The 14805-nt window shown below is 34.7% G+C and overlaps 2 protein-coding genes across 3 annotated transcripts; one reads left to right on the top strand and one right to left on the bottom strand.

Moving 5' to 3' along the window:
* The first annotated feature begins 2317 nt into the window (after nt 1-2317).
* LOC130716811 (probable protein phosphatase 2C 63) lies at nt 2318-4944 on the top strand. Of its 2 annotated transcripts, XM_057566816.1 has the most exons (5): nt 2318-2444; nt 2580-2835; nt 3138-3511; nt 4025-4261; nt 4353-4944. In XM_057566816.1, exons 2-5 carry the CDS (start codon nt 2583-2585, stop codon nt 4620-4622), a joined length of 1134 nt encoding a protein of 377 aa, XP_057422799.1. In that variant the 5' UTR covers nt 2318-2444; nt 2580-2582; the 3' UTR covers nt 4623-4944. The 2 variants fall into 2 exon arrangements, with proteins under 2 accessions (XP_057422799.1, XP_057422798.1); XM_057566815.1 differs by having other exon boundaries at nt 2353-2835.
* A 1073-nt stretch (nt 4945-6017) lies between these two features.
* On the bottom strand, nt 6018-8709 carry LOC130716810 (pentatricopeptide repeat-containing protein At5g02860-like). The gene has a single exon (XM_057566814.1). The coding sequence runs from the start codon at nt 8622-8624 to the stop codon at nt 6219-6221; it is 2406 nt and encodes an 801-aa protein (XP_057422797.1). The 5' UTR covers nt 8625-8709; the 3' UTR covers nt 6018-6218.
* Between the last annotated feature and the right edge of the window lie 6096 nt (nt 8710-14805).

Below are 14805 nucleotides of genomic sequence, written 5' to 3' on the forward strand. Positions count from 1 at the left end.
TTTTTATTCAATAGACTTGGGTGGTCTTATGGGGCCTCGGACTATTAATTTTTTTTAACCAAGGTATCTCATCGTTAGTAGTTGTGAGACTAATATATCATCTAACGATCAACATACTATGTGATAGGAGCGGGAGCTTTAATGTTTTTTAATAATTTCTTTTTGGTCCAGGAGGAAAGTAATGTTTTTTGATAGTGAAAGATAGTAGAAAAATCTTTAAATTGAATAAACGACGAAAAAATAATTTAATTTGAGTAAAAATGAAAGTTCTACCAATAAGGTGTAGCACAATTGGTAGATAATTTAGTTTCTTAAGAATTCGATCTGTAAACCGTGTGTATGGAGAAACAATTGTTGAAAGATACCCACTTAACGTAATTTTCAAGCCTTGAGGAATTAATCTTATGTTGTCAAGTGTGCAGATACTTTGAGAAACCAACAACTATAGTAAATACTTTCTTATATTTTCCTATGCCTTTTTACTAAAACCTTACCCTTCTCTGAATATATAGCTAACTGTGAATGAAGTTTACTCAACGCGTGGTTTTGTAAGTTTCGACCAAATACACGCTAAAGTTTATTCCGCGTTCCAGTCAGCAGAGTGTGTACATCTAATTATATTTAAGACCAACATTCCATTTCTACGGTGACCGTAAATTAATCAAACAGAACAGAACAATAAATATAAGAACATGAACATTATTTTTTAGCGTAAGAAAATAAACATATTTTTTTTCTCCTTCAAATGACTCAACTATGACAAAACTGGTCCTTGGAGTTTTATCCTACCCATCATATCTTATTAGTCATTCCTACGTGGATGTTAATAAGAGGATAAACCAAGAAAATCCAAACAAACGAAGTTAGCATTGAATTTCTTTCTATAAAATTTAAAATTAGGTAAGATCTCACATGTTTATTATTCTGAAAATATAAAATTAACACATAATTAAAATAGGTGCACAAGCAACACAAGTTTAGACCGACCAATTTGAGTAGTCGTGAAAGAAGAATTTTTTGTGCAAATAGGATACTAGTTTATCTAGAAGTGGTTGATTCAAGTTGAAGGCATTTTATTTCTTTAAAGCAATTTCTTGAATTTGAGAAGAAAAAACCATTCAAAGAGTTATATCTTTGGAAAAAAAATCCGTACGCCAATGAATCGTGTAACAGGTTCTTTATTTCTTAGTTACGTTATTCATAAGCTGAAATTTAGCGTTTGGTCACTTCTACTTAAAAATTACACTTTATAGTTTCTTATTAGAGTTCATTTTGAGACCAAAGTTAATCTGTAAAAAGCTAAACCAACCACGATTACAGTGAAAGGAGATAAAGTCGTTTTCTTCTATATGTGAAGAAATTAGGAATTTGAGCTTCTAATTTGACGTTTTTCAAATGGTAGAATCTATTATAGAGTTATTACGCTTGTTTAACCAAACACATAATAAAACTATCTTGATTTTGAATGAGCTTATTTGTGATTATCTCATGAGGAGTGCTATTAACATTCATTTTAACACTTTATATTAGAAATGAGAAATGAGACTCACATTTTTAGTGGAACTCACATGAATTTCAACCAATGAAAATAAAAATGTTAAAAAAGAATGTTACTAGCATATTTCTTATCTTATTGAATGAACACTTATATAAAAATAGTTTATGACCGGTTTTTAAACTGTTTTAAATTTCATAAGGTGTTCATATTAACTTATGAATAAGAACATATACTTATCAATAACATGTATTTAAGTTTTTTTAAATTAGTTAATGAAAAATATTTATGCGCAAAGCTCTTCTTGCTATAAATACTTAATTAAGTTTTTCACTCAAACAAACAATAAATTAATCTTTGGTATCATGTTACCCCACCAGGCCACCATATTGAAGTGTAAAAGTAAAGTAAAACTATCAACCAATGAATTTGGCTTTTCTAAAGTCTAGAGTGAGAAAGTTACTTTAAATTATAAAGTTAATTATTGTTAAAAAATTAATAATAATTACTTACTTTGAAAATTCAATAAGGCAACTAAATAAATAATTTAACTTCTCTCAAGTAAAATATTCACTTTAGAGGAGTCAGACACGTCAACTAATCATATTAGGGTTGCATAGAATTGCTTCCATAGAACCCTATAAAAAAGTTTTATTGACACTGATTCCATCTTTATTTTTAGATAGAGAGATAAGAACAAAATAAAATAAAAAGAAATGAAAGATATATAATTATATATAGCTAATAATGTGATAAGAACATTAAAAAATAGGGTGAAAATGGAATGTAAAAAAAGGGTACAAAAGAAGAAAAGAGGAAATTGTGTAGAATAAAAGGGAAAAAGGAGCACGCACAGTCACACACACATACGCGTTAACTCAACCAACACAAGAAGAAGAAGAAGAAGAAGAAGAAAGCTTTCATATAGAGACCAGTTTCATTGATTCAGGTTTCAATCTTCATTCTCTTCTTCCTCCAAACGCGCCATTCAAAATCACACACTCTCTCTCTCTCTCTCTCTCTCTCTCTCTCTCTCTCTCTCTGTCTCTTCTTCATTCATTCCATTTCTCTGATTCTCCGATAGATCATGCTTCGCTTGTGCTTCCGCCCTCTCGATTGTATCTTCCGACGGTCACGTGACGGCCTTCTCTGGCACACCGACCTCAAGCCTCACGCCTCCGGCGACTTCTCCATCGCCGTTGCTCAAGCCAATTCCAGCCTCGAGGATCAGAGCCAGGTTTTTACCTCCCCCTCCGCCACCTACGTCGGCGTCTACGACGGCCACGGTGGCCCCCAAGCTTCTCGATTCGTCAACAACCATCTCTTCCCTTATTTGCACAGTCAGTATTTCTAAATTTTCTAATCTCGCTTCCGGTGCAATTTCTATCATTACTTCTTAATTCTTATTATTTAGTCAAAATTAATGAATACCCATTTATTTTTTCAACATAAAGATTTTATTTTTGATATTTCCTTTGTAATAATCTGTACAATATTTGGAGATGATTCTGGAAGATGTAACATCAACAATTTTTGAATTTTTTGTTTTTTTTTTTTGTTTGTGTTGAATGTTAATGATACATAGTAAGATACGAACTATTAGTTAATGTTTATGTTTGTTCTTTGTTGTTTTGATTTGCAGAATTTGCCACTGAGCAAGGGGGGTTGTCAGTGGATGTGATCAAAAAGGCGTTTAGTGCTACAGAGGAGGAGTTTTTGCATTTGGTGAAGCTCTCTTTGCCTGTTAGTCCACAGATTGCTTCAGCTGGATCGTGTTGTCTTCTCGGTGCTATTTCTAATAATCTGTTGTATATTGCCAACCTTGGAGACTCTAGAGTTGTTCTTGGCAGGAGAGGTACCGAGAGAAGGAACTCTCCGGTGGTTGCCGTGCGCTTGTCAACGGATCATAATGTGGCTGATGAAGAGGTGAGGAGAGAAGTTGAAGCTCTCCACCCTGATGATTCACATATTGTTGTTTATACCCGAGGAGTTTGGAGAATTAAGGGCATCATACAGGTATACAAATGTACTGATACCTTGTTATCTTCTGGAATTTACCACTAATTGCTGTCATCTTATAACAAAGTTGTGCTTAACTGTGAACTTTATGTTGAATATTAGACAGTTAGGCTGTTTATATATCCATGACGCAATCTATGATCACACTAGCTATGTGTCTGATTGTAGCATAATCTCTTCAGTTTATTTACAATTGCAAATTCTGGCTCTGAGTAAAACCAGTCTATTGACTTTTATGTGTTTTCTTTTGAACTTTCATCATGCACTTTCATGTTGATTATGAATGTGATGTATTTCCAGCGTTTTTCAGAAGCGTCATTTATAATTTGAGGTATTCCGTAGTTAGTCAAGACCTTAGACTTGGATGCTCTAGCTTATATAATCCATGATTTTCTGATTTGATTTCTTTATGTGCTGGCCTCCATTGTAAGAGAAAGATGCAGAGGGTTACTCCCTTGTGACAGATACATGGGTTCAGGGTAACTGATCTATACAGTTTTGGTGTTTCAGGTGTCAAGATCTATTGGTGATGTGTATTTAAAGAAACCTGATTTCTACAGAGACCCTATTTTCCAGCAATTTGCAAATCCTATTCCTTTGAAGCGTCCTGTGATAACAGCTGAACCATCAATCATTATTAGGGAGCTAGAGTCAGAAGATTTGTTCTTGATATTTGCTTCAGATGGCCTTTGGGAACAATTAAGTGATGAAGCAGCTGTTGAGATGGTTTTCAAATATCCAAGAGCTGTGAGTGTCTTTTGTTCCTTGTGAGCTACACAGGGTGATGGAATTTTTAGATTCTTACATGAGTTTCTGTCTGTGTTTCTGGTACTTGCAGGGAATTGCGAAGAGATTAGTGAGAGCTGCTCTTCAGGAAGCTGCAAAGAAGAGAGAGATGAGATACAATGACATAATGAAAATTGACAAAGGAATTAGACGGCACTTCCATGATGATATCACTGTTATTGTAATCTATCTTGATCATCATGAAGGATCCTCTAATGGTAAATTTAAGCAAACTGGTGTTGGCTATACAACTGCTCCTGTTGATATTTTCTCTCTGAATGCGGATGAAGCAGAGAACAGGATGTTTGGTGCAGTTGCCTGAAGAGTGAAGTTGGTTCAAGGGATAACTGGGAAGAAAATTACTTATAGGTGAAGATGAATATTGTTGGTAAATGAAGGGGATTCTTGAGAAAAGGCACAAATTAGAAATTACTGCATAGATAGTCGCTGACATATTCTTGCTGATGCAGATATGCTTATGTATAGTTGTGAAAGATTTTACTTCTTTTTTGGTTTTTGATAATATCAATTTTGTTTCTTTTGAAAGAATAAAACAAATTGCATTGATTGGTTAGTCCTTGTACTAAATTCATGGTAATGTTCCTCATGAATAATAAGCAAGAGGGTAAGCGTTGCTGCTGACATTTCACCAGCTATCAAAACTGCAGGATGGTCAGTTGGATATTTCTCATAAGCACATTCCTGTTACCATGGTACCTGCACTGAGTGCATGTTGGGAAACTCTCTTATAATTGTTTCTGAAGGCCGAATCAATTCTGAGGGAGAAACTTCTGTGAGTGACGTTTGAATTTCAGAATTGATTCTGATTAAAGAGAAATTGATCCAAACATGCTATGAATACAACAGGGAAATAAAATTGCAGCCAAGACTTTGATTGTGCCATATCCACAGCAACAGGCAGAAGATGTAACAGGGAAGCGCTGGAGCAGTCAGAATTTTATTTTAGTCATCAGATGCATTGATTTCTTGAGATGAATATTCAAACTTTGAAGAAATGACCCTTTGTGTTATTAGTCAAACTTTTGATTAGTTAGTTTGTAGAAGGTTGATTTGGCATTTTTGTCGGCCTCACCAAAGAATATTTTGTTCTGAGCTCAGCCTCACACCAAAAAAATTTGTAAGTAGGGAGCAAATTTAATATATGGAGTGCCCTGAACGATGAACGAACTTGAATAAACTGACCGATTCTAAATAGATAGGAACAACATAATTGTAAAATAACGTAATCCATACGCAACATTATAGTTAACTGAGAAAATAATGATTTTGGTTTTTCTCTTTTTCCTTGAAATGACTGAGAAAACCAAGTCAATCGTGCCAGGGTCAATGAGGGTTTGGCCTCAACCACTTCCCTTCATTTTTCAAACTTCAAGACTTTACCATTCAGGGCATTGACCAAGCAATAGGACATTAACAAGAAAAGAAGACCCAAACATAGAATTGCCTCCTTGTTTGGAATATGCAAGACTTCCAAATTTCCCTTCTAAGTTCTTTCTTAGATGTCTGAGACCAGAAAGCTAGACAGAAACTTCCAAATTAACCAAAGACAGTGCTTAGAAGTTAGCTATCTTCTTTTAGTTGGTTTTCTTTTTTTGATAAGCAAATCTTCATTTAGTTGGTACTAGTAATTAGCATGCTGAAGTTTTAGACAAATAGCACTATTGCTATTAAGAATACTCATAATGGCAATCCAGAAAACAAGAACATACGTAAATATTATTTGAAGTACACAAAACAATACAAAATTCTACCAGAAGTTAGAACTTATCACAATGGCTTTTGCGCTAAGAGCCTGCACTCTGCACAAATTTTTTTATTCTTCATTTGTTCTTATAATTGTATTCTATTCTAAATTACATTGATGTTCAAAATTGAACAGATTCCAGAGAAACATGTATCAATTTATCCATTTCTCTGCTATGCGCTCTAGTAATCTGCCTTTTTCCTCCTCAGATACATGCAGATCAAGGCTGGAAAGGTTGTGAACAAAATTGTATGCTTCCTCTCGCAAATGGAGCTTACAGTACCAATCAACTATGGAGTTGTATGTATTCTGATCTGGCTTGCATCCTTGCTTGATCATACACTGAACTACACCAATAGCCTCCCCAAACATTGAGTTTGCAGCATAAGTTGCTACAAATGTATTGTAAGTTACAACATCAGGAACTGGTGCAGGATCTTTCATTTCATTTAATATCCTTTTAGCCTCTGTCATCTTGCCATTTCTGCAATATGCATAAATAACTATATTGTATGAGATTAAATCAGGCTCTATACCTTTCTCCAGAATTTCCCTCAAGATCATTTCTGATTTTCGGAAGTTTCGAGTGCGGCTGTGCAAATACATCAAGCTATTATAGCCAGGCAAGCTCAGAGTAAATCCACTCTCATACATGAATTTCAAAATCTTGTTAGTTTTGGCTACCAGTTTCTTCCTGCCATAAAGTGAAAGCATCGCATTCAAAGTAGTTATGTCATGCGGAATTCCTCTCTTCTTAAACTCCAAAAATGCATGCTCTGCTTCTGCTAGGAAATCAAACTTGCTATTTACTAGAACAAGGGTCTTCAAAAGAACAGCATGTGTTGTAATTTTTCCAGAGTATATCTCCTCTGCAAGAGCATTCATCTTTTCAAACTCTTTGCCATTGGCATAAGCATGAAGCAAAGAAGAGTATGTTACCTCATTAGGTTTACATCGACCATTCTCCATTTCACTAAGGACTTTCTCAGATTGTTCCCAAAGCCCTCCTCGAGCCAATGCTGCTAAAACAGCATTATAAGTTGAAAGATCTGGAGTCACTCCAGCCTCCAGCATTCTCTTATAAACAGCCCTAGCTTGGTCAAAGGAACCACACCTGCTGTATGCGCTTATTAGAGTGTTGAATGTCTCCCTCTCCGGCACAAACCCGGCTCTCTTCATTTCTTTGAACACTCCTGATACTTCAGAGTCCAATCCATTTTGTCCAAATACAGCCAAAAGTGTGTTCCAAGTAACAATATCAGGGGAACACTGGCATGCCTTGATCTCCTTAAAAACTTTCCCCATTTCCGCAAACATCCCTCGGTCTCCATACATCTTGATAAGGGCATTGAAGGTGCATATATTAGGTTTGCAGCCTGCCGTTCTCATTTCTTCAAAAACTCTCATTGCAAGCTCATCTTTTTTGGCATTCACAAATCCAGACAAAAGCGTGGTGTAGGTGTAAACATCAGGTTTAATATGTTTCTCCACCATCTGGTTTTTAAGCTCCAATGCTTCCTCTAGCAAACCATCTCTAACATAAGCTGATATCAGCGAGGTGTAGGTAACGATGCTAGGAGGAAAGCCACGACTCTCCATCTGTTTCAGAACCTCCATGGCTTCCTTAGGCCGCCTCGACTTCCCATAAACATCCAACAATGCATTGTATGTAACCATGTCTGGTCTAAGTCCAGCTAACTTGATCTCCTCAAAAAGTTCAAGAGCTTCTTCATACAAAGACCCCGCCCGACAACAACTTATAAGAGTATTAAAAGTGCACAAATCCGGCGCAAGCCCTTGGCTCTTCATGTCCTGAACAAGAGCAATAATCTCAGTCCAAGGCATACCCATTTTCCCATAAATATTCAAAAGGGCATTATAAGTAATCAAAGTAGGTCTACACCCCAATTGTTTCATTTTATCAAACACCTTCAATGCATCCTTATACCTCTTACCATTAGCATAAGCAGTTATCAGAGAAGTATAAGCATACACATCAACATCAACCCCATCAGTTTCCAAATCATGCAGCAACGAAGACGCAGAAGAAACCCGACCCGTTTTACTAAGAATGCTGATAATCACAGCAATCACAGAACCATTCAAAAGAGAAGCACAATCCTCCCTACTCCGAACCCGGTCAAAGAGAGTCAACGCGAGTTCACATTTGTTGTAAAACCCTAAACCCTTGATCACACCCATGATGTCCCAGGACAATGATTCACCAGAGGAAGAAAACAAAAGGCGCAGAGTTTCATCAAAGCGATTGAAATCGAAAGATGGGTCGATTAGTGTATTGAGAATTCGCTGACCTCGAGGGGAGAGGCGGTGGCTTGACCAGGTTCTACGGCGGCGGTCGGAGGCGGGGGTATGTGGTGGCGGAGAAAGGGTGGTGGGGTGGAAATGGGGAGAAGAAGTGGAATTGAGGTCTAGAAAGAGGTCTTGGAGAAGGGGTGTGATGGGTAAGGGTGAGGCGGAGGTGGCGGTGGTGGTGGTGGAATGGTGGTTTGGAAAGGGAGGTTTGGAGATGAAATTTGGGTGTGAGAGATTTCCTGCCATGGATTGATGATGGTGGTGGTGGAGTGTGGTGGCTGAGAGTGAGGAATGACACTCTAAACGGTGGTTGTGAAGAACCAGATTTAACTCATAAATCTTACCATCTAAAAATTAATGGTCAACAAATTGAATTAAGGATAAGAGTGTTGGAAATTTTCATAATTCTTTATTTTTCATGAATAATCCTTTTTTTTATTGAAAAACATGAATAATTTTATTAGTTTACTAAGATGAAACTAAATCATTATAATCATCCTTTTAGTGATTTAGCCAACCTAAAATTAATAAGATGATATAATGTTTTCATAAACTAAAATTACATGTTAAATCAAATGTGCTCCAAGTTTTTATTTCAGATTGACAAATGGTAATAAGTATTATTTTAATGTTGTTATAGGTTGGAAAGAACTATCACAATTTTTCAAACTGTTTAAATATGTGGAAATAAACATCATCCACCACCAAAATCCATGACATCTTCAATGATATGGAAATAGAAGAGATAAATGACATATATAATCACTGATATAATATAAAAAATGAAAAGAGAGTAAGTGAAAATAGAATGGAAGAGTCAGCGATATGATTATATAATAATTAAGAAAGATAAATACAGTGGTGATGTAACATGATATAAAATGAAATTTTCAGCTAAGAGAAAAATTTAAAATAATGAAAAACAAATATGGAATTTGAATAATGAGAAATAAGTGAAATTTTAAAATTTAAAATTAAAGGCAAATTTTTTGTTAACATGTATTCTTCATATATGATATATGTGTTATAAATTAAAACTATTAGATGAGATATTGAAATACCTAAAATCAATTTTATATTTAAAAATATAATTTAAAATAATAAATGTTATTTTATTTTAATTATATAATTGTAGTGTCTTTTTTTCAAGAAAAAACAAATGTAAGTGTCTTTTTTTTTTTTGGGTCAACAAGTTATATTCAAACAGAGAAGGGCTGAGAAGCCGAGGCCTATCCGTGTTAGCACTCAAAAAATTGGGCCAATTGGGTCTCAGCTGATTTGGATCCATTGGAACTACCCTTTTTTTTTGTTAAACATTGGAACTACCCTTAATCGAGCAAATCATTGTGGGACATGGCTGATTGGGATTTGGGTCTACTAGTAGCGCATTTGAACCATTAGCTTAATAGGCCTAGAACTCAAGCCCAAGAGCAAATTGTATTTGTCACCATCACCTAAAATGTAATTATCAATACAAATTTCTGTCAAAAAAAAATTATCAATACAAATTTGAGAATGAATATAATTTTCAATGAAACTATTAATGTTAGTTATTCCAACTAGATTCAGTATCATACATGTAATGATCACCATCCCCTTTAGCGCTGTTATTCAAATAGATAGAATTCGTATACCTAGAAAAAAAACTTTATAGTTCACTTAAAAACAAATGATCATTATCAATCTCCAAAATTTGATTTTCAATAGCAAAATATATGGGCCCAAAAAAAATGTTGTAAATGGTATTGGGTAGACAATGGATCAGTAGTTACTTTACCAACCGATGTTGTAACTGTTGTGTTTAGCAAAAGTCACATACTGTATTCGATTTTGATCACAATTACTATTAACAGTGGCATTTACCCATTTTACACCACGTACCATGTTCCATGCACCTGGCCTGCACCCATTTTCTCACCCAGGAGGCATTAAACCATGTTCATACGGAGAGCGAAATGTCATGTGTTGAAGTTAGAGTGAGATACTCATTTTTACAGTAGAAAGGTAAGCAGTTATACCACTTGGAGAACAGTGTCATAAATAATATGCATCAATTGCAGGTCCCTGAAGCACTATTGTAGTAATAAATGTGTCTCCATCACCGTGCAGACCAAGAAGGGGAACCTTCCTCTGCCGACACTCCTTTCATACTTGACAATTTCACTATTTTAATGTTCATTGCATGCGCCTTCTTGAAGTGCTAACCATGATGACAACTTATAAAATCACTAGTAGTAGTAAAGAACTCCTCTTAAGACCCTCCTGTTTTTTCAGGATTATGCTAACTCTGTCAGACAAAACAAGGGTCACAAAGTCAAGACAATTGCCTTCTAAAATGGGGCATTCTACATGTAATTGGCAGTCATTTATTATTGCCAAATTTTGCAGCTAATCAATGCAGCGTGTACACCATTTTTGTAAGTTATTTTTATAAGCGCACGATTTTTTTAAGTGACATCGCGTTTGTAGCGGTTTGTAATCACTACAATGCATATGACCACCACAAACTACAATTGTTGCTGGTGTTACTAAAGAAAAGTTGTATGAAGATTTTGAAACATGTCCTAAATACTTATCATTATTAATTATTTATTTTATGAGAGCGAGTCTTGACTCAATGGTAAGATTGTTGTAATGTGACTTTCGGATCATGAGTTTGAGCTATAAACTCAAATGTTTGCAAAATATGATGTAAAATTGTCTACATTACATTAGATCTACAAATTAAATTCAGCTTCTTCCTAAATTTTTCTCATAGTCGGAACTTTATAACACTAGGTTTACCCTTCGCCATCAATTGTTTATTATATGTCCAATTAGTCTTCTTTCCCCATTCAATCCACGAGGGTAATCCTCTGTCTCATTCTTAAATTATTCATTTGAAGAGGAAGGAGAGCTTATGGGATTTGCTAGGAAGGTACGGTCATGCATTTTTAAGGTTAATTTAAGGCATGGAATCCAAAATGTTCATCCAAGGAAGGAGATGTGGTTAAGCAAGTCAAACAGATATTAATCATATACTGTTATCAAGAGTTTTGCCTTTGAATGAATGTTAGTAAGATTTGAATCCACATGAAAATGAACAAATTAAAATAATGTCAGGCCCCTGTTATCAAGGAAAGCGTCATGAACCTCAAAACTCTCCCTACTTCCCGTTCCGATCATTAATTGAGGAGTGAGGACACTAGGACAGTCTCTAGACATCTACAAGTTTATACGAGTGCTACCACTGTGTTCCTTTCACACCAATCAAACACATCTTCTTATAGAGAACTATATTTCGGGTATGGTTTTAAATTTGTATCATGATTTAGTATTCATATTTGGAAATCCATCCAATTGATTTTAAAAGCTAAAATAATTTTGGAGAGAAATTTCTGGGCATAACTTTTAGGAATCCAAATGTGCTAACTTTGAGTCTTTGACATAGTGATATTTGAAATTGTAGGAAATTACATCTAAATGTGAATAATGTGTGCAATTAAATAGACTAGAAAAAAATTGACATTACGTTTAGAGCATGTTTGGGAAAACCTTGAGCATAATGTGGAGTTGCGTTTTTCCAATGAACCACAAAGCCACTTTCACGTTTTGTTCCGTTTTTGTTTCAAGAAACTGTGAGCTTGATTTTCCAGGTAAAAAACGTAAGAAAAAGTAGAACATACCAATATACCATTAACTAAACATATACTTACAAGAGTGTTAATTTTGTTGTCTTCCTTTTCATATAGTTTAGAGTTTAAAATTGTAGTTGCGCGGTTAAAGTTACATATCATTGAAATTTGGTTATGAAGATTTGAAAAACTTTGTTATTGCGGCTATAATTGAGATTCCATACCTTAATTTAAGACCTTTCATTTTGAATTTGTTTATGTCTATTAATGCTGAATGATTACGAATTATGTGAATGGTCGATAAGGGAGAACTAGCAAGTACTATGCAGTCTATGCTAATTAGTAGAAGGAAGACCAGAACATGATCTTACATTTTTTATTGCATTCAGATCTACAAGTCTAGATATACTTTATATTATGCAATGAAGATGAGCATCAATTAGGTCCTACTCCAAATGACGAGCAGAGTAGGTGTGGTTGTTCTGCATGGGACAAACTTGTTTGGTTCAATGTTGCATGACATATATAGAAACTCAACTTCCAGACAACTAAATCCAACATTCAACTCAATTTGACCCTTAGCTAAGCATAATTTTCAATTCTTATAGTATTATTTAATGCAGGGTTATGGTAATCATGAACGTGTGTACATAGCTATCACTAAAAGTGCCTATCAAAGTTCATGTATTTCTTCAATAGGCTAAGGATTGGAAATTTCTTTTCCAAAGTTACTGCTTTTGAATGCACACCCTCCCCATGTAGGGAATGGTTAGTTATAAGGACAAGCTCAACAAAATTCGGTTGCATTATTGTCTACATCAACGAGTTAATTACATTTACATCTTAAAATGGGAAAAGAGAGGAAAAAGAAAAAAACTAGCAGGCTTGACTCAAGCGTGATTAGGATGGACAAGGGCATAAAGAAAATGATTTGTACACATATGTATAGTGTAAATCCTGACATAGATTCAAAGAAAGAAAAGAAGATAAGAAAAAAAAGTAATGGATGTTAATGTTATGTATGATGGATGTGATAAAAAAATAGAAAGAAAAATAATATGTATGTGAGATGCTTATACTCTTTGTGTAAAATTAGTATTATTAATGGAGTTATAAAACTAAAGTAAGGCAAAGGCCAAGAAGACATAGAGTTCTTTTCAGAGCGTTCTCTCCCAAATTTGACAATCATGGCCTATAATAGGACCACATCAAACGAGCTTTTCATTGCTTTTTAACTTATGTAATCAAAAAAGTTGTTGCTAGTAAGTTTCTTAGAAACCAACCAACCAATCAAGAGTCAAACATGTGCTTTTCTAACCGTATATAATCAATTCATTTAGCAAGCATGGGGTGGTGATGGCCATAATAAATGTCTACACATTGACTAATGCCACCACAAAGATGTAAGAACTTGCTCATAAAAATAAGCACATCTAATATGTCTATTTTGGAGTCTAATGTACATATGTTTATAAGTTCTGGATCAGCACATAGATAGTTTTAATCGTTGATATGATATTATAATATTGAACAAATGAGATTAAACTATTGAAATGATTAAAATACCCTTTATTAAACCTACACTCCCATTAGAAAGCAAAATACCCTTCCATTGTAATGACTAAAATACTCCTATGGTAAATCTATTAGTATGTACACCGAATTCATAAATTTCAAAAAAAAATATACATGTTAGGCCTTTTTCTAAAGAGAAAAATATGAAAATAAGTTAGAATTTTGATTTGACCTACCGTGTTAAAAACATATTCACTCATGAATCATATTTTTACAACTAATTCACCGTAGAAATGAATTTAACTTTTTTACATTGAAATATCATAACTATCTATTCATTAAAATATAAAAAGAATTGACTTGCTGCAATTTACTGATAATTTCACTCTAAAACATTGTTTCTTCACAAAGTAAAACAAGTTGAAAAAAACTATTTGATTAGCTCTTACCGCTTAGTCTCACGACTATCGGTGGTGGAATATTTTGGTCAAGATTAAAAGACAAAAAAGAGTAAAACATGTTGCTAAAAATGGATAAGAAGAAGAAAGCGAATGGTGAAGGAGTTAAATCCAGAAGGGTAGGGTTCCAGATTTATTAATCACTCTAGACATCATGAAAATGTGCCAAGCAATTGCATTAATATTCACCATATACAACATGATCCAACCAACCAACCATCCCATCAGGGAGGAAGAAAAGATGAAGGAACATAAACAGAAAAAAAGAATGTTAAGATCTTTTTGACTGCTTTGGGAGAGGGGAAAAAATAATGGCTGGAAGCAACTAAGAAAGGGAAACCAAGCAAGCTGGCAGCTTAGGTTACCTCACTTGGGGCATTGGAAGCATCCAACCTCCCTCGTGGTATGCTCATTCCATAATCACGTTTACACACGCTGTCACCCAGGTCTTAAACCTTTCATCACAAAACCAAACCAATTTTACTTTGTTTATTCTGAGTTCTCTTTTGTTACTTTATTTCTACTAGTACTTATATAGTATTTTACTTCCTATCCTCATTTGACCATGACAGCGATATAGAGAGACTTTCACACATGCCTACCAGGATAAAGATCTGAAACATGGAAATTATTACTATATTCTTAAATTCAGGATATCTCTTATACCATATGCTCTAGTGAAAAACGCAAAATAAACAAAAACAAGAAAAATATGGTTACTGTGTACAATTTATCAACTGCTTGAAGATATAACAGTAAAGATGAGAGACATAAAACTCGGCATTCATTATATGACACTGACAGTTTCATTTCAAGGATCACTGAAGGTCTGAAGCCATC

The sequence above is a fragment of the Lotus japonicus genome, chromosome 5 (assembly GCF_012489685.1).
Source record: "Lotus japonicus ecotype B-129 chromosome 5, LjGifu_v1.2".
NCBI classification, from domain to species: domain Eukaryota; kingdom Viridiplantae; phylum Streptophyta; class Magnoliopsida; order Fabales; family Fabaceae; genus Lotus; species Lotus japonicus.

What these genes read in the sequence shown, in the direction of transcription:
- LOC130716811 (XM_057566816.1), top strand. Translation starts at nt 2,583, where the DNA reads ATGCTTCGCTTGTGCTTCCGCCCTCTCGATTGTATCTTCCGACGGTCA. An exon ending in GAATTAAGGGCATCATACAG is followed by an intron (nt 3,512 to 4,024) that starts GTATACAAATGT and finishes TTGGTGTTTCAG; the next exon opens with GTGTCAAGATCTATTGGTGA. An exon ending in TTTTCAAATATCCAAGAGCT is followed by an intron (nt 4,262 to 4,352) that starts GTGAGTGTCTTT and finishes TGGTACTTGCAG; the next exon opens with GGAATTGCGAAGAGATTAGT.
- LOC130716810 (XM_057566814.1), bottom strand. Translation starts at nt 8,624, where the DNA reads ATGGCAGGAAATCTCTCACACCCAAATTTCATCTCCAAACCTCCCTTT.